The sequence below is a fragment of the Eutrigla gurnardus genome (assembly GCF_963514095.1).
Source record: "Eutrigla gurnardus genome assembly, chromosome: 5".
Classification (NCBI taxonomy): Eukaryota; Metazoa; Chordata; class Actinopteri; order Perciformes; family Triglidae; genus Eutrigla; species Eutrigla gurnardus.
The window spans coordinates 28573754-28600098 of record NC_139919.1 but is presented as its reverse complement, the minus strand read 5'-3'; the positions used below and the strand labels follow the sequence as shown (position 1 = coordinate 28600098).

Below are 26345 nucleotides of genomic sequence, written 5' to 3'. Positions count from 1 at the left end.
TTCCTTTCCACAGTTTATTAGAGCTGAAATGCCTATACGCTAAACAGATAAGCCCTGTAATGAGTTGGACAAACCCACTGGTTAAAAAGGAGGTGCAGGGTGTGTGTGAGTAGTGGGGGGGGGGGGGGGGGGTCTTTGGCTCAAGCCGGCGGTCTGAAGTATGAGCAGCATTACACAGGCATCTTGCATTGTCATTAAAAACAGTTTATGACATGCAGCCGTCTGCCAACGGGCCCGAGGAGCTGAACACTCCCTCAGGATTTTTTCCATTAAAATTGTGCCGGTCGCCCAGCCAATGGTCTGAGGGAATCTGGGTGAAAGGTTACACGGGAGGGAGAGAGGGAGAGAGCGTACGCGCTGAGGCGAAAACGCAAAAGGAAGAAGGACAACTACTGCCCGAGAGGATCCGCCCCTCGCCCCGTCATCATTTCCACATGTTGCAGAGAAGAAGGCCCTAAATTATGAGCGATGATCTCGGGCCCAATCCATCACGGGGAACAGAGGAGCTGACCCATCTCCTCCCACTCCTCCCTCCTACTTCCTCCTCCAAGGAGCCTTCCCCCCCCACCTCCACCACCACCCCCACCCATGTCCCTATAAACTCTGCTCCTCACAGTCCCAGCCCAGGCAGTAATTGCATCCTATTTGTGCCAATTAGTCTCTGCGCTTCTCCCTTTTCTTATGGGATGGGATTCTGTACCTCCTGCTGTTGGACTTCAGAGCTTCGGATGGATGTCTCTGTGTGTGTGTGTGTGTGTGTGTGTGTGTGTGTGTGTGTGTGTGTGTGTGTGTGTGTGTGTGTGTGTGTGTGTGTGTGTGTGTGTGTGTGTGTGTGTGTGTGGAGACAAGGGGCCTTAATCCAAATGCCTTAACTCCCAGACATAGGCCTGCTCTGCTGGATGGGGTCAGTGCAACAGGACAGACAGTCTGAGGTCGGGACAAACACACAGCGAGGAGACTCGGAGAGGGAGAACTATTCCTGGCCCCGGTCTTAATTGGCTGTGACTCCGAGCTCCGGGCGCATGATGAGAGCCTGCCTAATCACATACACGACTTCCTGAGTTTGTTAGTGTGCGCGAGGGGCCATGTTGTTGCGTCTTCGTGTGCAGCTGCAGCTGCTCGTCGCGCATCCCGCGGCAATTATCCGCCGTCGTCACCACCGTCACAGGCCTCTTCAGGAACAGTAGATACAATAAGCACTTCCTGTGGCCGACTCGCCGGCAGGAAGTGGCTCCTTCGGCGGGCGTCTCGATGTGACAAGAGGAAATAATAGGACGGCAATCTGAGCCCGTCGCCGTATCCAGTGAGAGAGAGACGGGTTTTATGTCGCAGGTGAACAGCAGGCCTTTGTAAAGAGATCCCACATCTAACAGGATGGACAGCAGCAACCTGCCTACAGTGATGGGGGGGTAGTTGGCCCTACAGTGATGGGGGGGGTAGTTGGCCCTACAGTGATGGGGGGGGTAGTTGGCCCTACAGTGATGGGGGGATAGTTGGCCCTACAGTGATGGGGGGATAGTTGGCCCTACAGTGATGGGGGGATAGTTGGCCCTACAGTGATGGGGGGGTAGTTGGCCCTAGAGTGCAGCTGTAATGGTAGAAAAACACTAACGAAAGTCACGCAACAGTAGAAATATGATATACAGCTCTGTATGTAAACATGGACTTTGACATCAGATAGAAAAAGAGAAAAACAAGTCTCAGCTGAAGCCATAATTAAGTTTGACAGGTTTTCTTTTTTATTATTATATTATTATAGTTGTGTAAAAAAAAAAAAAGTCAAGACAATTGTGGTTCCAGAATCAGTTCTTCAAAGTCAGAGACGGAGAACTCCCTTTTAAGACTCGGCAGGAACACGTCCATTATTAAATGTGCAGACCATAAAAATCCTGGGCTCCAGACTCACTTCTCCTGCTACCAACTTTTCTCAGTCAAGTCACATGATTCGGTCGCACCCTATTTCTTCTTTTATTTTGTACAGCATGGTATTAATCAGCGGGTGAAAGTACGATTTACACTAATATGTTGGACTTTGACTATAATGAGTATATGAAATACGATGCAATGTTTTACACATAAAGTAAGATTTTTAATGCAGGACTTAAACTTTTTAAATTGTGGTAATACTTAGATGTTAGTACTTTCTTTACCCATCAGCCTTCTCTCTCTCCTTATTTTGCTTTTTAAAATAATCGACAGTCGATCGCTTCAGTTTCAGTTACAGTTAAACGGATGGTTTCCTAACAGGTAGGCACCACACGCTGTACGCTGCTACGTTCACACCGACTTACTCTGAAACCGCGTATTTAACTCAACACTTGCTTGCGCGTTACCAAGGTTGTTTTCCCAACTTCGGTGGTCTGGATAAAAGACGGTAGCGGATGTCTCCGCGACGGGGGGATGGCACCGATGATAATGATCATCATGCGCCCGCATGAATGCAACCACATGAAATTTTTAAAACTCGCACACTAACGAAAACTGATCGCATGTGCAACCGTTTTGGTGGCAGTCTGGAGCCCAGAAAACGTCACCGCCTGTAGCCACAACAGAACAAATGCAAAGCAGCTACAAGAAATGTCAGTGTATCTACCAGGAAACCATTGCAACAAGTACGGCTGAGGTTCTCAGGAGACGAAAAAGAAACGCCTGAAAGTCTAAGAAAACCTCTTAAAACACACTGGAATCACATCACATTTTGTTTCTACTGCGTCACAGAGGAGACAACTCCCTGGGAAGAGCAATCAAACAATCTTCAATCAGATGATCATGAATCATCTCCCTTGTGCTGATATATTAGACTCAATTTTTCACTTCTCTGCCATGAAAGCAGACTGGACAGCTTTTTCAAGTCACTTGATGATATTTTTGAATATCCCTATCGTGGAAATTCACTGTGATTATGTTAGAATATAATCCTATATCGTCCCGTGCCGACAAAGAAAAAACGCGGGTTGAAATGTAAAGAAACGCATGCATCGAACAGCGAGACATTGTGTGTGACGGAGAGAGAGAAGGTCTGAGGGGCAGGGAGAGGGGTTTTTGGGGGGGGAGTGGGGCATGAGATGTGGACAAAGGGCAGTAAGAGAGGAGGAAGAGAGGGGCGGGTCGGACTCGAGCAGCCGCTGCATTCCGACACGTCACATTCCTGTTCACATCTGGCTGCAATACACACTCTGCTCGTTACCGACGATCCCTCGCTGCCTTTTCACGGACACATAAGATGCGAGGGTCTCTGACCCGCGGACGCACGGACACGCATGTGCACACGCATCAGAACCGCACGCAAATTCCAACATTGAGAAACTTTCAAACCATCGTTTTTTCCCCTCCCAGTCCGACCCCTCCTTCTGTTTCCCAGCAGAGCTGCAGCGGGGACACGGTCGGGTGGCTGAGGGCAAAAGCTGCCCCGTTACCTCGGTGACTCAGCACTGTTGCATGTTCCCATGCACTCCCGCCCCCAGAAAAAGGGAAACTTGATCCCGATATTTACAGGCATACATATGCACACACACACACACACGGAAACAGGAAGCACAGGGACTAAATCTGAGGATGTGTGTGGTCCGTCTGGAAGCGCACACGTCTCTCTGGAGGGAAAGGAAGCGGTGAGACGGGGAGTTGAGACGCTGAGAGACAGGTGGACGGGGCAAACGGACACAGACAGGCTGTCTCCGTGCATTGGCAGGTGGGGGCGTCCGTCAAAAATCCAGCACAAGTGCTGCTGCGAGGTGGTGGTGGTGGTGGTGGTGGTGGGGGGTCGACGCGGTCTGAAGAGCGCCTGGTGCAACACGTGTGTTTGTGGTTTGTTGCAGTGTGTTTGCTTACTGTCAAAGTGGTCGTGCCTCTGTCTGAAGGTGGACTGCAGGTTGGTGCTGAGCCGGGAGACGGGAGCTTTGATCTCCGAGTGGCTCTGCTGGCTCAGCTTCTCCTCCATCTCCACCGTGCAGCAGGAGAAACCCTGCGGACACACTTTCAACGGGGCTCCTGCAAGAGAGACGGGGGGGTCATCAATACATCTGTACGTCCAATAATGTTCCAATAAATCCTGTTTAAGAACATTTAAAAGATGACTGAATTTATATGACACGCTTTAAAAACCCATCCAGAATGTGTACACCTGCGCGGTTATTAATTAACCCAGCCCAACGGCCGACTTTAGTGGATGTTTTACTCGTTTGAGACCCACGTGCATATCGATCATTAACACAATTCCTTTGCTTTCGTCTGGGACGAGACCTTTCAGCTACCGAGTAACAACTCCACCTCTCACTAAATCAAACGCACCTTGGCTGTGAAAGCCCCCCTTAGCTGCACTTAAGTGGATTAATTGCAACACGCCACCCAGGCCAGTCTTTAGCCGACCACTTTATGGAGCCCGTCTCTTATCCCGGCACTTCCCTGTCCTGATTGATAGTTGTAGTGCTGGAGCTTCTCTCTGAGTGCTGCGTCCTTCCAAAAAACACAAGGCTGTTTGTAAGAGGAGAGGATTAGCTCTGCACCCACTTTGCTGGTAAGAAGGCTGACTCCGGCCAATGCAAACGCCCTTCGAAGCAGAGATATGCATCATTCAGCTATGATTTCCACGTGACATCTGACCGTGACGTGATCCATAGCTGAACCGGTGATACAGTTTAATTTTTTTAAATGCTTGAAATCAACCAAAAGTCACAGATTATTCATTCTATAAAACCTAAATACGCTCTTTGACAGAACATTTTTAAAAATCAACTGCCAACTTCGTCAAACGTGATTTAACACCCAATTAAAGAAGGAGGGTCGGGGGAGGACGAATGCAAAGTCGCAGCTGCAATAATGTTTTGTTTTAAACCTGGCTGGTGGAATATGGGAGAACACAGACATCCTTTCACTGCATCGGAGCTCCAACGGCATGTTTGGTTTTCCCCACCAGCTCGTGCTCAGCCACTCCAGTGTGCATGCAGGTTACCGCGGACTGGCGGGGCTTTCCTGGTCATACGTGCACCAGAGCTTTTCACCTGTAATGTTTATTTATCCAGAGTCACTGAGCCTGAAGACATGAGGAGAAACTTTCCACGTAGCACGTGCAGTGAAATGTGTTACGTTTGTCTTGAATATGAAACGCTGAAACGCATCAGCGTGTTGTTCAAACTGAACGGGCGTAAACTGCTAAAATAAATTCAAAATAACGTTGAAGTTCTTCCCTGATGTTTCTTTAATCTTCTCATGCTTATTTTCGTATGAATGGCTGTAAATTATTCCAACAATAAAAATGTTTTTTAAAAATCCAAGCAACTTCCTCGTAAAGTAAATCCAAACAAACCTTGTCATTGGTATTTGGTTAAGCTTCTCAGCTTTACTGATAACTTATTAAGTTGAACGTTGCTGTATTTTTTTCTCTGGTTTGATCATCAGAACTCAACCAGTATGTTTTCTACCTTCACTCCTGGTCGCCATAACAACCTGAGCCATGAAGACGTGTTTTTCTTCGACAACTTGAGGTTGTGTTTCATGCTTTTGGTGCATCTGATAGAAACCCAACTCAACTTTGACGGCTAGCAGCATTTTTCCAACTTCTAGATAGATTTAAAAAAAAAAAATTCAACCACTTGAAACAAAACGGGACCATCTCAGTTTTGCCCTCAGCACACTGAACGTAAATAAATAAATAAAAGTGACTCAATACAATCACGTGAAAACGGGGCACAAGCGAGGGGAGGGATGCGTCCCTGGCGCCATAAACTGGACCCCTCCGTCTGGGATCAAGTCCAAATAAGCCCTCAAGTCACTGCTTCTCTCAGTCCTCCCCTCAAACTCATCTCTCTCTCTCCAGTCCTCACCCATTCACCTCCCTCCCCCCCCTCGTATATGCATATGCGCATACACACACATACCCAGGCACAGTTGGCAGCCCCTACCTAAACACATTCACACATCACATCACTGCTCAACACATGGCTCTTTGTACCAGCATGATTGGACGGACACACACACTCACACACTCACACACACACTGAACTTTTAGGTGAAACAGCCATCCAGTCTCTCCTCCAGCAGGGCCCCCTGCTTGCCCACAGCACCGGCGTACAATCAAAAGGGCTATATCCACACGGAAAATAGCCCTAGTTACCAAAGTACACAAATAAAAGTGAGATGGTCAATATTTCACAGGAATGTCCGTACAAATGTCACATTGTTAGCCCAGAGGATTAAGTCTGAAGATTCTTAGCTAATGCATACTTTGTGAAAACATTTTGGCAGCCAATTTCTCAAACGGCTGGGAGAAAAAGAAGAAAAAGAGAAAGAAAAGGCCCCGCTGGAACACAAGAGAGCGGGACCGTTAACAAGAGCAGTTAAACCCTATAAAAATCAACATCATGTCGGACTTCGTGTGACATGTTGCTGCCTCGCTATTTCACAGAAGGTCTGGTCAGGGCGGGATGCATCAGTCATCTGTCTACCATCGTTTGTTAAGTGAAGTTAGGGAGAACCTTTAAAGAAAAACAGGGACGGGATGATACAAGTTGATCGTGGTGATTTCTGTGATCTCGGGAATGTCGAAGAGAAAAGCAGAGCCTGATTTAAATACAGGATACAAAAAAATATTATTGAAGATCATTTTACACCAAAAAGAATGTTCCGTCTCATCTGTGAATTAAAATATCTCTTTCCTACAGGGGTGGGTAAAAATAACGATACGGCAATATATCGCGATACTTTGCCGCCCAATCGTTTTTCAGCTCCAAATATATTAAAAAAAAGATTCATGTTTAGAATGCAGTACTTTATCCTTTTTCATTTTATTATCAATATTTATTCCAGTGAATTTCATGGGAATTAATAAAATGAAGAGGCTGTTTTGAATGAAATAGTTTTGACTCAATTTGTCCTCTGATCAATCAATCTGATCATCTGATGTACATATACAGGTACTTGTGTTTTCATCTTCATTTATATCGCCATATCATGATACGTATTGTATCGTGACCAAAGTATCGTGATACATATCGTATCGTGAGGTTCTTGCCAATACTCACCCCTACTTTCCTAAATGTAAAGGGATTCCAGTACGTTTGAGTGCCATATTTTAACGATTATCGGGATAATATCCCCATTAATTTTGGCCAGGATAATCGTGACATCTCCACGTCTCCTCTCCAAGTACTTTGAGCCCTAATAAGACGCAGCACATTGTTGAAGTGTCGCTCAGACGGGAGAAACTGCCATTTATGGCGGTGGAAACAAGAGAGCAGCATCTTGTAAACAAACATGTGACTGTGTGACATGGCATTCATCAGCTCGCCGCTGCTTCCCTGCCTCTCCTTTGTGGGGAGAGACCACCATCCCCTTTAAACGGCTCATAAAATAAGTCACTTCCCTTTGACATTGTCCTGCCTCTCAAACCCTGTTCTCAGAGGAAGGATGGTGGGGGAGGTGAAAACGCCTCACAGACAAAAACCAGATTAGACACCTCGCCGCCCCCTCTGCCTGCCATCATGTGCCCCTGAACCAGACGGACCTCGGTGTGCCCCCCCACCCACCCCCTCAGCCCACCTCCGCCTCGACCGCCACCACCCTGCAGGCTTAACCAGCGAGGTCAGGGGTTAACAGCCACTCCTCTGAGAGAGGTCCCGTCCTCTGACCCCCACCCCCTTGTCCGCCATCCAGCACAGCCACCACACACAGTAACTCAGCCCCCTCCCAGCCCCAATCACTCCCAATAATACCACCACAACACACTGAAACACCCGTACACACAAGCAATTAGGAGATAGTCGCAGACACGTGGAAAAAAATATAAATAGAAAGCTTTAACATATTCTGAAGTCATAAAAGGTCCTTTGAGGGATTATTTCTGGACCCGTCCGAGCTCAGGACATCCCGGGGAAGCAAATGTCAAACTATTCAAGACGTCTGTCACTAAATGGAGCTGAATCACAGACGGGGATATAGGAGTTTATCGCGATAGATCAAACATTTTGTGGTGATTTCCATTATCGGGATAATCGTAAATATCGTCACACGCGTCTTGAATAAGCCGTGTAGCTCGTCATCATGGGAAAAAAGTGATGAATAGAGCCTGGGTTTAAAAATACAGGAAGTATTGTGTAGTAGTTTTTCTTACATAATACATTTAATTTTACTTTTGACAGTATCATGTAATAAAAAACGTGATTTCATAGATACAGGGAGACCTTGCCTTGTTTAAGATTGTACATATATTTTCCCTAAAAAAGGGGTTTTGACTGAAAAAAATCAGTGTCACAATAAATTACATTTTTTCTACCCATGCCTAGACTGAAGTAACCTCTGACCTTTCACACAGACATCAACATTTGTGAACAATTAAATGATAACCTGTATGCTGCCCACTCCATGTACATACTAGTTCAATCCCAGTGGAACGAAGGTAATTTGAGACCGTGAATAATGGAGCGATTTCATTTAAAAAACGTATTTCAAGTCGGTGTGATTGGTCTTCAAGTGTCCAGCGTGTATAAAAACTCAGCCCACGAACATACTCCGTAGTATGACGTATCCCAAACAAGGCTTATAAGTGTATAAATACACAAACTGGCCTATTAACTGGCATATTGTGCTCCCTGCTGTAACATGTAAAACTGTAAAGTGTGCTGCCAGTCTCCTGAGAATGAGACAGACTGTAGTAAATCTGCACACCCTGCAGCCATAACATTCTCCTGCTTCTCACCTCTGTGGAGGGTGTAATTATCCTGGAGGGGGGGCGTTAAGGGATTGGTGCCATTTGTTGGATAACTTTCTGTTGGGCCACCTCATCCCCACACGAGTCCAACCTGTGGCCATTTTCAAAAACGGCGTGAAGATTTAAATTCATAAGAATGAAGGGTTTACATAAAAGGTTTCACAGTTTCGAGCAGGCGTGATGTTGAAAGACGTGATTAAAAGGCTGTAAAATAGTCGCACATTTCATTTTCAAATCATAGCAATTGCTTTCCAAGTCCTTCCCGTCTTAAACTCCTTCCTGTTACAGCATGCTGTCAAATCACCACTTTCCGTTTTGTCTCCCTCTCTTTCATCAGGAAGGACGGCACAGTTGTGGTCTCTATCTGGATTTTTTTTTTAATTCCTTCACTCGTTGAAATAAAATGCCATTTTGGAGGAAAAGCTTTTTCCAATTAGTTTCTCAGCGAGCAATTCAACGTCAAACAATCCCGATAACTTGGTCCTCGGATAAAATTGCGCGTGGGGGACGCTCTGCTTTTTTTTCTTCTTAAAATCGGCTTTCAGTAATAGCCTTGGAAAGGCACCATTTTTGTTCAAAAGGACGGATGTGTCATTTTGAAATTAAAACCCACACATCTACTCAATGGAATGGAATAAATGTTTTCACGACTGCATAATTGTGCAGGGTTTTAGCAGGGGAATCTCCCACATGAGATCAGGCTGCTGCTGTAAAAACAATACGTCCAAATAAGCCAAACTATGAAGGGAGGAACATGCAGTGTCTGAGCCGCCGCTGTCCTAGTTTACACCACAAAGTTTTCACAGTACATTGAGGGAAAAGTTGGCACTATAATGATATTTCCTCCCATATTACAAGAAACCCTTTAACTGGGCGAGACGGACTAAGAGTCTTATTTACAACCTGGAGGAGTGAATGCTGGGGGAGGGCCGGCTACAAACATCCACACATTCACGTCAGGCTGACTCTACAACCGTAGAGTCTTGCTCATGGGCATCCTGCCAGCAGTCGTTAAAGAAGGGGGGTGGTTCACCTTCCCCTTTCACATTTCCCTTGCTCCTTTTTCAAGCATGAAAGTGAACAACCTGAGTTGAAACGCTGCGACGCGAAAGCTTAACGGCGTTGAGATTCTCCTCCTGTCGTCACTTAATCAGAACTGGAGACAAAAATATCGTAGCGGTCCGTGGTCTCCCAGACCTCTACGATGGACTATGTGGAGAATCCAGAGACCGTCTACGGGACAAACAAGGTCACGGCCGTATTTATGTCTACATGACGTTATTTTAAGTGTTTACGGAGCAGCTACAGTGTTAGCATAGCCAACCTCCGATCCATCCGAACTCCATTCAGAAAACAAGCGTTTTAAAAGTTGTTTAGCTTGTCGTCTTGCTGACAGACCGAACAGACCATGACTTCAGAGTTTCTACAAATTGTTATGTAGTTATTTCGGCATCATTTGTATCCGTTTATTGCAATTAAATCACAACGGAATTGTTTGTTTTGGGTTCCGCTGTAGTAAACCAGCCGATGTGTGTCTCGTCATTCACAGTGAATTCACAATGAGCACCTCTGGGTGATGTTATGAACTCGGACAGGATGCGGTTTGATAACCAGCGTATCTGGGACTTCACAACAAAGCAGAAATAGTGTTTTTTCAGCCATGATGGATGAAACCATATTGGTGTCTACATGGAGGTTAGTCCCCCCCCCCTCCTCCCCAACCCCGAACATTCCCTTCATGTTTAAGGATCAACTTATCAGATTTCTTATAGAAATGAACGGACACACATCAATGTTGTGCTGGGCCAAAAAAAAGATTATTAGAAAGTTAAATTGTGTGGAATTTCACAATGAAAAGTGAGACTCTTAGATTTTCAAACCACGTTGAGGAACGCAACACCACTGACTCAAAACTCAACTTTAAAAGCCAAGATAAACACAAAACATGTTGTACTGTGTATTACATTTATTTTACACACTGATATCCTGCGTACATGGGTGTACTCTGAGCCGCGGCAGAATCACCGCAAAAAAATAGGTTCAACAACATTATGCTGTAAGCGGAAACCATTATTAGAGAGCCGGAGGTTCATATGGAGATAATCAGGGCAGGGCGATGCTTCCACCTACACATCAGCCTCGAACAAAAATAGAGTAATGACAAGTTTATAGCAGTTTTTGACCCGACCAATAATGCTTTTCAGCTCTCAGTTCATTAGGAAAGTCCAAAAGAGCCAAGAATGTGCTTTCAGGGGACTTTTGAATCCGACTAGTATTTTTTTATGAATTGGTCGGTAACAATGCCAATCCCATTTTTTTTTTTTTTGCTCTAATGTGTTTCATTTGACTGCTGTTCAGTGTCGCCAAGCAGAACGCAAGTAAAAAGACAGACAGTATAGTCGAAGTCGTAATGAATGAACACTTTCATCGTCTCGGAGGAACAAACGCCGGTTAAACTTTAGGTTGGACAAGCAGTCGGCGACATCACATACAGTAGATCTGTGGCTGGGAGTGGCAACCGTGAAGCTCCGGCTGACACCGTGACTCATGACATCACTCCGGCTCTCATAAGCGGCCTATAGCCCGTAAAGGATGCCGACTGAAGTGGGACAGTAAAACCTTTATACGGGATTTGTTTGAAATGGCAACCTTAACATCTGCATGTTTGCCTCAATAAAATAAAGTCCATTTAGTTTATTCTAATGCTGCTCTGCATCGTTCATAAGTGCTGTATGTGTATAATTTATGAGTAGTGAATACACAGTATTTGGGCTGCGTTTCCAACCTATTCGTCTAATGCAGACATAAAACAAGGAGGAGCATTGTAGTGATAAATCACCATGTAGACATTTATAAGAGTATGTTGATAGAGAGCAGCTGGGTCCCATAAGACAAACAGCTGATCAGTAAAACAGGCCTGTATGACTCACGGTACAGAGATTTCACTGTATATCCTACATTCAGTTACATCCCTCGTTGCCATCATTACCACGTCGGTTTATTATCCGTTTTGTACGATACATTCGTCTTTGTATGGATTTTCACTGCTGCACTTTGTGTGTCTGGTGACAAACAGTGAAATCTGAACGCATGCATCCATCACGTGGCTTTGATCCATGCAAGTTTGTCACTCTGCATGTAGTCAGCTGACCCCGAGAGCATCCATCCCTCACATGATGAGTCATGTTGTTGATCCAAGCCACGATTCAGCGTCAGCCAGATGTTTTAAAGAGAGCTGCAAAAAGAACAATCGCGTACAGACGCTCAGCCAACATCCATAAATAACAGGATCTACTTCTGGGAGGAAGCCTCTCAGTAGTGGTGAGCTCGGGAAACGTTAGCACCGCTTGTGACATGAGAGATTTACTCCCTTAGAACAATGCTCACCATCCATTTACGAGGCAGGAAGTGTTGGTTTTAGGGAGAGAGTGCTCTCTGGAGTGGATGTTTTTCTGCTACCAGCCAGCCACAGGGCTTTGGATAATGTCTGTGTCAAATGATGTTTCCTTAAATAAAAATCGGGAATTAAAATCTCTTCTACGACACGCAGCTGTCAAAATACCCAAAAACCGGTCGAAAACGTACTCGTCACGCGTCTCTGATGAGGATGAAAGGCGTGTTTTGCTGCTGCAGCGGCACACGGCGAAGCAGAACTCATAACAATCTCCACGTCTGACATTCAGAGACGAGGAATCCTCACATTAAAATGTTTATCCTCCTGAATCATTTTCTTAAAAAAAAAAAAATCTCCCAAACAAAAGCACACACTGGGATCTGTAAGTCTGAGCTCTCTGCCACCAGAGTCCATTTCTGATTACTAAACCAGTCCGGGCCTCCGGCCAATTAAAACTCTCCATTTGTGAACATTCCAAAATGCTGTCATCCATGAACATTTACCCAGAAGCCCCTGGGGAGATTCCACAACATTGCCCTGGCCTCCCGCTCTGTCTGTTTCCCTCTCCCGTCCCGGCCCTGCATCTCCGGCTTTGTCTCCTCACACAAAAGCTCCCTGCCTACACCACTTCCCAGGTCACTGCTTTGTCAGGGTTTCAACTGGCTCCTGCACTTCCCCGAGTACATTCAACAAGTCACAAAACTAAATCACTCCAACCACCATCTCAAAATGCTCACCTTGCTGCACAAAAAATATATATATATACGTGGTCGGAGAAAAGCTTGGAGGACAGCGTTTGACTCTCTGACCTGTTGCTGTGAATGCTGCATGAAATTATTTCCATAAATATATCTCGGGGTGGAAATCACACCTGAACATCTCGATACGACGGCAGAAACCTCAAACATCTGGAGTATCCTTACAAATCATTGCGTTTCACGATAATATCCCCCAAAAATGTGCTTGAACTCTCAAAATGGCACTAAAAACACTGAAATCACTTCAGATTTTTTGCTCCTTTTTGTCTCAAAATATTTCTATACACATCTTTTTTTTGTGGAAATTAAATAATCACAAATCTCCCTGCATAAATAAACAATTAATCCATAAATCATCATCTGAGGAAATCAATCAATTTCTGACGGCATCACCCGAATGCAGATGAGCGGAGGGAAACTAAAACAGACTGGAGGGTGATTCCTTCTCCTCGCAGCGTTCAGGCTCCTCCCACTGCAGATTCACCCCGAGTCAAGGTAACTAATGTTGCATCGCTGCGTATATACACGTGACCACACTCGAGCGTAGACAGAATTAAAGTATACAATCAAAGCTGCCAGAAAGAGCCTTCACATGTGTTTTTAGTCTCCAGTTCAGGAATCATCAGCAGGTCTCAGAGTAGGAAGATTACACAATCAGATGTTATGATTACCTGCAAAAATGTAGTAACATTTACACAACATACTATGATTTATTATTACATCTTGACAATATGCCAGTACCTGAGTGTCTTAACTGTTAAAAGGAAGAGTTATGGCCTATGAGCAACTGTTGAATGTTAATCATTTTCAAAGTAAATGAACAAGGAAGTTATTTTCTGTGTTTAACTGAAAACCGAGGTACGTTCAGAACCGTGAACGTTAAACATTTGACCTGCAACGACCAGAAATGGGGACAAAAAAATGAAAAAAGGTCAAACTCAACAGTGCATGATCCATTTCTATGAAAAACCTGGAGGCCATGATTCATGTTAACATAGTTTTGGTCTGTTATTTCGGGATCAGACTGAATTGTGGGCTCCCTTCATCAACGAACTGCAGCTCCAAACAAAACTTCCTGCAACTTTTTTGGGGGGAAATAGAGCGAGCGCTGGGGGTGATTGGCTTCACTGCCACTGAGGCATTCAGACCTGTGCGAGTCCTCGCCGTTCAGCCGGGCGCCGATGTGAAATATAGCACAGACTATGCATTCGTGCACCAGGGAACGACAACAAGAAAAACTTCCCTTCCCAGCACCACTCTGCTGGGAATCTGTTCTTTAAAACACCTATCAGAGGGAGCTGGGAGGCAATGATTCATGTTAACAGCTGGTCTAATCTTTCCACCTCTTCCTCTCGGGGTTATTATCCGCCTTTTCACCAGCCGCAGTGTTTGATGCCAATATTTACGACGGATTCTACCTCGACGCTTTCGCCCGGTGTGTGATTGAAAGCGAGAGCGACTGTGTCATGTTTAAGATGTGCGGAGACAGGCAGACAAACGGAGAGGACATGTTACAGCACAGCGTGATCATCACAAGGGAAGAGGAGGAAAGACACAAAGACCTTCCTGCCTGTCCCTCTACACCAGCCCTCCATCTTTCCACTGACTCATGGCACACAAATGAAAACAGACTTTAAAAGCAGAAGATGAGAAACACTCTTTACTTAAGGCCAAGTGTTTTACCACAGCACCGCTGTGCTGTCAGGACTACTGCTGCGCATACAAATACGTCCTGTAAGGTGCTGCTGGAGAGCCGTGCACTATCTGCAGTCTCACATAACAAAAAACCCCTCCCTCTAACTCCACATTAAAAGAATTCAAAAAATCCCAAACATTGTTTAAACATATGAGAGCTTTTAGAAAAAAGGACACAAACAATACATTTCGTTGCCAGTAAAAAGCCAGCGAACCCCTCCTAAGGACAGGGAGCTCTTTGACAATGTTTATAACAGACATCCAAAAGCAGCTGAAATCCACCAGATGTTGAGGCAGGACGGAGCACGGCGAACCCCCCCCCACCTCCAGGCAGAATGAGGTCAGGTACAAGATCAGGTTTCTGGAAGCTCAAAGCTTAGAAAAGGGCAACAAAGATTCTGATATACCTGTTGGGCCTTGGGAAAGGGGACACCGGCGGAGGCGGTGGGAAGAGAACCACTCATCGCAGACTGTCAAAAGGACCTAGAAAGCCTAAACCTAACGGTACAATAGCCTAATGGGCCTCAGTCATGGATGGCTCAGTGCTCTCCTGACCATAAGCACTGGAGGTGTCGATAAATCAGAAGTTGCTTGTCATTCCGATGATGTACAATATTGGCGAGTTGACTCGCAATTTTTCTCCGCCAGCAAAAAAAAAAAAAAGCGAGCTCCAAATTTACAGCATTGGATCTATCATTTAGCAAACTGTTTAATCCTTTCATATGTGGGTTTTTCCCCCTCCTCCCTTTGCTTATCGGCCCTCGGCCAGCAGGATGTCTGCCATTGTTTTCTTCATGTTTTAAATTAGAGATTTGATGACCTACTTTCAAACACCTATCAGCGACTCGTCAGTCAGATTCGTGCAGCCAAAGATCTGCCTGGCGCTTTTCATGTTCAAGGGGAAAAAAAGGAGTATGATCTCAAACAATACAACTCTAATATGAAAATAAATGCAAGAGCGAGCGGCACACAAGGGGATTAGGTACATATTATGAAAAAACCTATTAAGCCAACTGCAGTTTGGGAAAGTGAGCTAAGTGTGAGTGACTTCCTCGTCAGTGGGAGTCTTGATGTAGGCCTTGGGAGTAATTAGCAGGGATTACAGCTCGTCTGGCCTGCACCCAGCTCTGGGGTTCCAGCCCAAACACCCAGGCGAGTCCCTGGCCCGGCTCCCTCACCGCTCTCCCTAACCACAAGGGCCTCTGGCGAGTCGCACAAATCCTAATGATGATCACGACTATCAACATGGACATCCATCCTACTGTGGCTTAACGGGGGAATCTATTAACCTCGGTGGAGTTACACCTACATCATAACCGCAAACCCAACTAGCAGCGACGCGGTCAGAGGACTTCAGAGAGTGAGCGGCGCCTCGATGTGTCAGGCGAAGGGGGTTCACACCCCGCCCCTGCAGTCTGGGATCAGAGCCCGCGGCCCTTCGCCACACTCCTCACAGCTGGCTGAGTGACACCAGCGCCGAGGTGATCAACACCACGGCGGGTATCAGGGGAGGGCCGAATAAAATAATATTACACCCAGCGAGCATCCAACTGCAGGGTGGAGAGGTGGGAGAGGTGGGAAACCAACGGGCGTAGGTAGTGTTGGGAGCATCTGTGATGATACTAAAGTGACCTCACCTCGTCGTGAGGAGGGATGTTCACTAACAAATAGTTGTCTCATCGGTGATGCAACAAACATATTTGTTTAACTAAATATAAAGTGATACCAGATCTTGTTTTCATCACATTATCCAGATAATATTGTGAATATCTATAATTTTGGGCAGGATAATCGTGATATGAGAGAAAATGAAGAAGGTTAAAGCAGACAGGTAGAATGGCTGAGTAGAGCAGGGAAGCGAAACACCAGTAAACCACCATCGATGGTGGAAAAAAAAAGGAAAAGGAGGAAATCACCCAGGGATGTCAAATAAAGGAAAGATTAGGAATGAAACAAAACCTCCCAGAGGAGCTGCTAAAAGGCGAGTGCGGGGAGAAGAAAATGAACCGATATGTCAGTTGGGACGGGTCGGGAGGGGGGGGGGGGTGCTTGTTAACAAGGAGTTTCAGGGGGTCGCTACCCTCAACCTAAACTACGGGGAAAAACCACAAAGCCTAGATCAGGAATTCTCACAGTTTGTTTCAGACGAGGCTGATCCACCAAAATGATCTCGTCAGGTCCTTGCGAGGCCCCTGCGGTTGAACCCTTGCATTGTGGCCCCGTGTGCTGGTGTGTACATGCCTGTGTGACTGTGCACCGATGAGTCACGGTGCATGCATGCCTCCAGATACCTCCCTGGATTCCCTAAGCCTGTGTCACACAAACAAGAGTCGCTCTGCCTGGTCCACCATTTCTCCCAGTAAGAGAAAAACCTCGGTACAGAACTCTTTCCTGTCAGTCAAACCCCCCCTCTCTCTCTGCATGCCTCAGTCAGCCCCTCATTGTTGCCGTGTGTTCCCAGCTCCGGGTGCTCCCTATGTGCTGGGTCTTGGTGGTCCGGTGTGGAATGTGGTGAGGAGGGGGCGGCCTAAAAAAGGGGGGCGCTCAATTGTTCCCACACACAGCATCCACCCCCCACTGATCTGTCGCTCACTTGGCCATTGGGGTGGCGTGGGGGGGGTAAGAGGATGCAGAGAGATGGAATTACGGACGCTCAGTCGACACACCGCCATTGAATGGACGCTACACTTGGAGCATACTAAATTAGTTTAAGAGGGAAACTTCAGATTCCACAGTGCTGCATGTTAAAGAAGGCAGCTGCCCCAAAACACCACATCGGGTCTGGAAATGAGGCTTCATCCCAGCAGATCTGGTTGCTTCAGTACGATGTCAACTCCTATCTCGCGTGCAACCTATTTTTTTCTTCTTCTCAGCGCCGTGCTAAGGTGATTTGTTTGGAAGCGACGATAAGGCAGCACAACGGGACAACAACACCCCCCCCCCCCATCTCAGCGCTGCGATTGCAGGAAGCTGATAAGAGCGGCAAGATACCGGCGGAGAGCTGGCAGGCACGTGGAGCTGCCCTCCCTCCTCTGGCCCTGTGTGGACGCTGCATGTAACAGCCAGTCCCCCCCCCCCCCCCCCGCCGGGTTCACGAGACCTCCGGCTCATGATATCCAAATGCAATTATCCTGAAAGGGCTTGGCAAACTGTTAGGGATGGGACGTCCCATATCCAGGGCAGAGAGCAACAGGAACGATCACATTATCAATATCCTTATCAGTATCCTTAAATGCTAGAAATTGCCAAATTTGTAATACTTGAATTCATACACATCAAATACACATTTACTGCCCGTAACATTTAAAATATTAAGTTGTTAAACCCGATGCAGGCAGAACGAGAGCAGAGGTGATCTGACATTCTTAAGACTCGTAATAATGGCGTTCAAACCGCAGACTTTCTATTTAACACCTGCTTTAAAAAAGGACATAAAAAGGGAAGTGAGAGGAAACGCTTGGACGGTTTCAAAGCAAGAAGCTGCAAAAGCTTATCTCCGGTCAGGAATGTTATCAGTGATTACTGAGCATGCGTTTAGCTTTAATGCGGGGTGTTTATATAATCTCAAGCCTTAAATTCACACATTTTGTTAATTTTCTCCTCAAATCTATCTCTGATCAATGTTTGTGCAACGCGTTCCTCGTGGAGCATCGATGTCGTGCTCAGAACAACTTTTAATTCGTTGTTTTTCAAAGTAAATGTGTACATTTGTGTGGTAAATCCTTACCGTGGAAGACTGATGCAATTTGCATGTAACGGTTTTATGAGATTCAAAGTCTAATCTAAATCTAATTGGTGGGAGTAAGTGGTGTAAATTAACCGTTGGGTGTAACCACACCTGTGACTAAAGGTACGTTCACACCAAACGCAAAGCAAATTTTATCAGAAATGGAGACTAAACATATCGTAGCCATCTGTGGTCCCCCAGAGGTCTACGATAGACCCTCACTTAGTCCAGAGACCGGATCAGACTATGTGTATGAACCAGAGACAGTCTACAGTCCAAACAACAAGGTCTCTGTCGTAATTATGTCTCCACAATATTATTTTAAGTGTTTATGGAGCAGCTACAGTGTTAACATACCTCCGATGGAGCCAAACTCCATTCAGAAAACAAGCGTTTTAAAGGTTATTTGCTTGTCGTCTTCCAGACAGACCTAACAAACCATAACTTCACACTTTTTATAAATAGTCATCATTACGTTGTCATTTCGGCGTCATATTTATCCATTTATTGCCATTAAATCGCACTCAGACAGGACGGCGTTTGATTACCCGGTGTGCAATAATGGTTCTTTCAGCCACTATTAATGAAACATACATTGAAGGTATGGAGAAAGGGAGCATTAAACAGTGTTGCATCTTTTGAAAATTATAGCCGGCAGTTATAATTTTGGGACCACAGGTTTTATTAATCCCCCAGTCAATGGAGATGAAATATGCTGCCATTTTGACAAAAAAAATGATCACAAACAACAAAAAGTCTTTGTTAAATACCTGAATGACTTTACACATGATCCAACTCCACCTTATACTTTGGCCGCATGCCATTTATAATACACCTTCAGTAAAGAGTCCTACTTTATATTGGCTGTTCACAAATACACATCTCAAAGTCCCGACTACACAAGGACCCTCTGATACACGTATGTTAAACGCCACCACGGGTTCTCTGGGAATACATCACTTCACTTGCAAGTGTGATTCAATATCAGCATAGACGTCCCTCTATCTGCATGTTGTTATTGATATGCAGCTAATAAACAGACCAGCTTTTGGACTCCTGACCTATTAGACTGTGAGAACAGGAGGGAGCTGTGTGTTTAAAGCAGATATCAGTGTAAAAGGACTCATGCACTGATTAGAAAACACTTATTTGGTTCTTTTTTTATGAGAATTTTCCATTTGAGAATTAAACAACTGTTGCAGGGGCAGTTATGCTGTAATTTTCTGCAACTGCATTTTGAAATGACTGGAAATAAACCTTCATCACCTCCGAGTGCAGCACTGAAGTGATCCTCAGTGATAAGACTTGAAAAGTGTTTCCCATAAAACAAAGAGGACCGTTTGAGTTTTATGGGGTTGACCTTGAGAGGCGAGTAAGACACTTGGCTGGTAGTTTATTAGTTAATTATTATAGGTGTTAAAATACCAGGCCGCGGTTGAACGGAGCAGAGCCACTCAAATATTGGTTCTCTGAGCTATAAAAGCTCCTGCAGACTGTGTGCGCCCCAGTTCCCTGCTCTTATCTTATCTGCCGAATGTCATTGCAATAACACAACCCGTTATTTCCCGAACCGTAATGATGCAGGGCACGCAGCCACCGGCGAAGGGGGAAGGAGAATGCAGAACGTCTGGAGCTCGCCGAGAGGCCAACGCACTGAGGTCATGCACGCTTTGAGTTTCAGTCATAATGCACCGGGCTGATTGTGAGCGATGCTCGTGCCGAGGAGAGGAGGGGAAAACGACCCTCTTCCCTTTCATCTCTACCATTGTTCCATACCTGAAGCATGACATCAAGCCCATGCAAGAGTAAGCCAAAACAGATTGTCTTGAGAGAGAAAAAAGAAGAAGATGGAAGCGCAGTGTCCAGCCTCGCAAAGAGTCACCTTTGACACGGCAGACACCAATCTGGTCAGCGTTAACCAACGCCGCTTTTTAAAGGCGAGGCCTGAAGAGCTGCTTGCACATTTATCACAGCATCAAATACAACCGAGGAAAAATAGACACCACCTACCATTAGCAGATAGGATCTGACAGTGAAACCACCATTTACATTCTGTATGATTATAGGCATTATTTGTCTGTCATCATTAGTACTGCGAGCTTCATTTATTCAACCACAGGCCCTAAACAAATCATCATCCAGCAGACACGGAACTTGGAAACGAGGTCTTGAACTGTTTCCACATAAGCGGTAAATGATTGATACCATGGGATCAACGAGGAATTCACCCACTGAGCCTGCTGTTCCTCTCTATCACTTAATTTCCTCTTCGCCAAAGCAATCAGGGTTTCCATTTTAGTTTTACTGCATTAAAAATCTTTATTGAATCTCAAGTCTGGCTTCAGCTGAGCCCCGTCGGTAATTCGAATGGGAACAAATATTCTTATCGTCCCGCTGCCAACAATAACACAAGATGTCTGTGGTTATAAAAGGCGAGTTTTGAATCCTGCGTCTCCAGTTAAGACTCCGCCGATGTGATTTACGACGCTTGTATAATTAAAAAAAAAGGAGGTAAACATGTCAAAAACTACTTCTGTGACAACTGGCAAACACACTGTGTAATTTTCAAAGTATGTCTTTATGGTTTACGTCAAAAAAAGGCCCATTACTTGTGGTGGGAATGTTCTGATCACTAGTTCAACGCAATAAAGTTATTTTGCTGCAACTCATGCATCACGTATTGATTATTGGTGCAACAATCTAATCCATTAACTGTTGAAACCAACATTGTGACACACACACACGCAGGTAATGAATGGTCCAACCCCTCCACGACCTCACAATCCAGTTCGATTTAAAGACTGTTATGATAAGGAGGGGAATAATGTTTGGAGTTTGACCCATTACAAAGTGTAGACGTGATGGCCTGACAAACACGACTGGAGTTCAGACTGCACATCTGGAGCCATTCCTCCCCAACAACACGAAACAAGGAGCACGGGGCTTCTGTATCTGCGTTTTTGTGTTGTTGCTGGAAACCCCCAGCCCTCTTTAATGACAGTAGACCTTGTTGCTTTTCTATGGATCAATTATCTCAGTCTCTTTCAATGACAAAGAGCTGCTCATTAAGGTCAGCCCTGCCTAAGGCCCAGACATACACCGGGAAATCCATTGTAAAAGGAAAAAGGCACGTGTGTGTAGCACACAAACCTGCACAATAAAACTGCCTTCATTCAGATCCTTCTTTCAAAACCCAGAAAATGCAAGACAATTAAGTCCGACCGATGCAGACATGTTGGGGTACTCTCAATGACATTTAGCATCACAAAGACATACAGGCAGAAAACAAAAAAAAGGACCTATAGACTTGTGTGAAGAAAAAAAATAAGTCCTCGGCTCCTTCAACAGTCGCGTCCAACTCAAATTCTAATGAGGCGTTGTCGACCGAACAACTGAACATCCTCTTACTATGCAAAGGAAACTAATAAAAAAGGACATTGGATAATGACGAGGACCCATAAAAATCAGTCACCCTTGTCAGCTGAAATAATGGCGTGAACACACGGCCAAAAACTGGAGAGCTGAACAGATTAAGGTGAGAAAGCGTGTGCGGGAAAAAAAGAGGAAAGCTCATTATGATGTCCGCTGAGATAAACATGCTTTAGTTATTTTTTTACTTTTTAAAATAGGGAGGAAAACATGAATTTGAAGTTTAAACAGCACGATGAAGCCACTGCAACAAAAAAAACCCCTGCAAACCAAACTGGACTGAAAGGAGGGGTCTGAATGGGCGATGTGTGCGCATATTCATTTTAACCACCATATAAATGAAAGGGAAATGAGAGAAGGGAGGGATTTAAAGTATGCAGGGGCACAGTGGAATTTCAAACCCCAACCCCCCTTCCCCTACTCCCCCCAAGCCTTCACTGTAAAAGCCCCCCCCCCCTTCTCCTCGTCCCCTACGTAAGTTTCCATCACTTGGGTTAAACTCGTGATTAGCTAAATTGATTTGCCTTCTCACCTCTGACTATTAACGTAGCAACTTCCTATTTATTACCAAGCCGCCTTTTGGCCGGTTACATCCCGTCCTGCAAACTAGACCAGAGGCAGATGTACAACACGTGCCTACACACACACACACACACGTTTGAGTGAGGAGGGGGGACACACACACACACACACACACACACACACACACACACACACACACACACACACACACACACACACACACACACACACACACACACACACACACACACACACACACACACACACACACACACACACACACACACACACACACACACACCATCAAACGCCTGCGTTCACAACGAACAAGAATTGTTTACTAAATCACAGCAAGCTGCCGGCACTTCACAACCACAGAGTCTCAACTAAGGAAGCCTGGAAATAAACACCGGGCCTGGCTTCACTGAGGGCTGCAGCCTGTGTGTTGATTACACCTCTGTATTGTTATGAATTACCAACCAAGTATTTCCTAAATGAGGACTATATTTACACACTGCAGTAGTGAACACCCCCCCCCCCTCCCTCCAACTTAACAATGCAACATAACTACGACATGGAAAGGAGCTGCATGTCTGCCGTTTAACCATGTTTCCATATAGATTTGACAGAAGCAACAAAAAAAATGTTCATGTACTGAAGTTTGACAGTTTAACTTTCTAGAAAACCACCCGGGAAACTTTCTGACTGTATTTCTGTTTGTGAGAAGATCACAATATTTAAAACAAGGGTTAAACAACAACAACAACAACAACCTGTGATTTAACGTATTTTACCTTTTTACCCAGGCCCTCATTATGCTAATTTAAAAAGTTCACATTTGCTTAAAAAGTTCACATTATTTTAAAACGACCAGCGCTAACGTTGCTCGCTTTAATAAAAAGTCACATTAGTTTAGATTCTATTCTTTTTAAGACGGCAACATTAAACTTCTAAACTTTAGTCTTAAAAAAGTTAATATTACTTTAAGGGGCCACTGCAAACTTCCTAAAGATGTTCACATTATTTTAACGCTAAAGTTGCTAGCTTTAAAAACAAATAAGTTCCCTTTATTTTAAGGGGCCACCGCTAACATTGCTAGTCTAAAAAGTTAATATTATTAAAAGGGGCCACTGCTAATGTTGCTAGCTTTTAAAAAAAAGTTAATGTTACTTTAAGGGGCCACCGCTAACATTGCTAGCTATAAAAAAAAAAGTTAATGTTACTTTAAGGGGCCAATGCTAACGTTGTTAGCTTAGAAAAAGTTAATGTTACTTTAAGGGGCCAATGCTAACGTTGTTAGCTTAAAAAAAGTTAATGTTACTTTAAGGGGCCACTGCTAACATTGCTAGCTTAAAAAAAAAAGTTAATGTTACTTTAAGGGGCCACTGCTAACATTGCTAGCCTAAAAAGTTCATATTACTTTGAGGGGCCACTGCTAATGCCACTAGCTTTAAAAAAAAAAGTTAATGTTACTTTAAGGGGCCACTGCTAACATTGCTAGCCTAAAAAGTTCATATTTCTTTGAGGGGCCACTAGCTTTAAACAAGTTAATATTACTTTACGGGGCCACTGCTTACGTTAACGTTGCTAGCTTAAAAAAAAGACACATTAGCTTCTCAGAAAGGACAACTGCTAACACCACTAGCTTTAGAACCCGAGGACCACCGGGGAGGGGGTCTCTGGGACCCACTGAGGGGTGAAGGAAGGTCCTTTGGGGACCTGTACAACACGTTCACGCTGTAAAGCAGCACTAGCAGTAGAACATGGGGTCGAGGCTCACCGTGGACTCCTTTGTTGGGCACGTCGTTGACGTTGAAGCCTTTGGAGCTGTACGCGGTGCGGACTTCGTTGCAGTTTTTCAACTTTTGCTCCGCGGTCATCGAGACGGACAGCACGACCAGCGTGCAGCCCACACACAACAACAGCGTCTTCATGGCGTGTCACCGGCCAGCAGACACACAGCGGATAAAAAAAATGAAATATAAACGCGTGTGTGCGTGTGTGTAATCGCTCAGGTGTGTTCGCTAGGACGAAGTTTCGGCGACTCCCACGCTGAGTTTCCTCATGGAGACGCGCTGCACTTCTTCAGCTCGACACAAAACTTTCATTCACTTCTTCTCCTTCTTTCTCTGGAAGCTGGGAAACACACCCGTGGAAACGGCGCGGACGGCGTCCGGGTTAGACGTCGACTTCCAAAGCAATTAAACACAAAGTTGTGTGTGTTTTTTCTTCTTCTTCTTCTTTAAAAGTGCAGGCGAAGAATCTCAGAATCACACTGCGGCTTCGACGACAGCAGAAAAAACAGGAGAGGAGGAGACGCGGAGAGGGAAAGTTGCCGGGTTTCTTTCCCTTCTTTTCTCCTTTTCTTTGCTTTTCTTTTCCAAAACTTTGAGAGGGGAGAAAAGCCCGTAGTTTTCCTGTAGGACGGGACACCGGATTGTACTGGTAGTCGTAACTGGAGGGGGGGATCCAGATGCAGAGAAAACCCTAGCGGACACCCAGGAGCGAGTGCAAGTTCCGGGGGACAAAGAAGACCTGGAAAACAGGAACACCAGGGGTGGAGCATGGAGCCGGGACTCCAAAACCTGGACCCCTCTCTCTCTCTCCTTCTCTCCCTCTCTGTAATGTCTAGACCTGCAGGTTTGAGGAGTGAAGCCAACCCTGAAGTGCCTTAAACTTTAGCATTATATCTGGCCATGATGGGGCGACACCTCTGGTTGCAAAACTGATTCTACTGGAAATTAATTCTCACTTTGATTTATAACATTATAAACATGAGTTTATGGTCTCAATCTCTAGTTTCAAGTCTTCTTCAATCCGTGTTCATTTAGTACATTATGGTCCACATGACCATATTTGGACTGTGGAGGAGCAACGGGTGGATCTGATTAACTCAAAGCAGCAGAGCAGCCTTACTGGATCCATGTGGATTCTGGTGTGACGCTGCTAACAATGTTAGCTTCATAATTGAAAGTCAACTTTACAGCTAAAATGTTAAAGTCATCTTAGTAGCTAACTAGCATTGGTAGCATGGTAGTGACCTGTCAATCAGCAGGTAAGCCCCGCCCCCTAAAGCATCCCCTGTTTTCTGGTCTGGTGGACTCTAAATGGACCATAATGTACTAAATGAACATCATGCTGGATTGAAGAAGACTTGAAACTAGAGATTGAGACCATAAACTCATGTTTACAATGTTTACTGAGATAAAACATCAAGAGAGAAGTAGGACCATTTTCTCATAGACTTCTATACAACCAGAGAGGAGTCACCCCCTGGTGGCCAGCAGAGAGAAGTAGGACCATTTTCTCACAGACTTCTATACAACCAGAGAGGAGTCGCCCCCTGGTGGCCAGCAGAGAGAAGTAGGACCATTTTCTCATAGACTTCTATACAACCAGAGAGGAGTCGCCCCCCGGTGGCCAGCAGAGAGAATGCAAGTTTAAGGCACTTCAGCTTTGGCTTCACTTTTCAGAACTGGGATGCGGGTATCACTTGTTAGCCACTACCTTTATAAAAGAGATGTTAATGAAGGTCATTCATTGTTAAACACAGACCTCCTTTCAGACATCAAACTAAAAACCCGTTGGCTTGGAGTCGAGGGAACCGGACATGCAGACATGTTCCCTCATTTCCAGGCTGGAGGACTCATTCCTCTACGGCGGTCCATAAACCGAGGGGTGACGTCACCGGGACGATGTCCACCTCTTATATGTTGTCTAGACTGGTGGAAACCAGTCTTGAAAATCAGGACTGGAGCTGAGGGTGGGAGCTGGACAAGACTGGTTCTCATTACATAAGGAAAAGGGGAAAAAAAGTCCTTAAAAATCACAAATCTCTTTAATGAGCGACCCCCACGTTTGACCCGGGTTTCAGAGGGCTTTCGTATCTGCTTTAACTGTCAGACTGGAGATAACCGCCGAGATAAAAAGCCCTTTGAACTAAAGGTCTGTCCCAACGTAGAAATCTGTGGAAGAATAAGTGGAGATGAATCGTTTTCTCGACCCCAAACGGAAACACCCCGAGGACACTTCGGCATCCTGGATCCCCTCGTTGAAAACCAATCAACTATGTAATGGAAGCCACTCCGTGATCAGAAATTTAAATTTAGCTGCACCGTC

At 45.2% G+C, this 26345-nt stretch overlaps 1 protein-coding gene across 1 annotated transcript in view; it reads right to left on the bottom strand.

Moving 5' to 3' along the window:
- gpc4 (glypican 4) overlaps positions 1-24714 on the bottom strand; it is a 33133-nt gene extending 8419 nt beyond the window's left edge. Inside the window, exons 1-2 of the mRNA XM_084009784.1 lie at positions 24007-24714; positions 3829-3987 (exon numbers count right to left, since the gene is read on the bottom strand). Coding sequence (XP_083865910.1) covers positions 3829-3987; positions 24007-24160 — 313 coding nt within the window. The 5' untranslated portion in view covers positions 24161-24714. The remainder of the gene's footprint in view (positions 1-3828; positions 3988-24006) is intronic.
- Positions 24715-26345: the final 1631 nt, after the last annotated feature.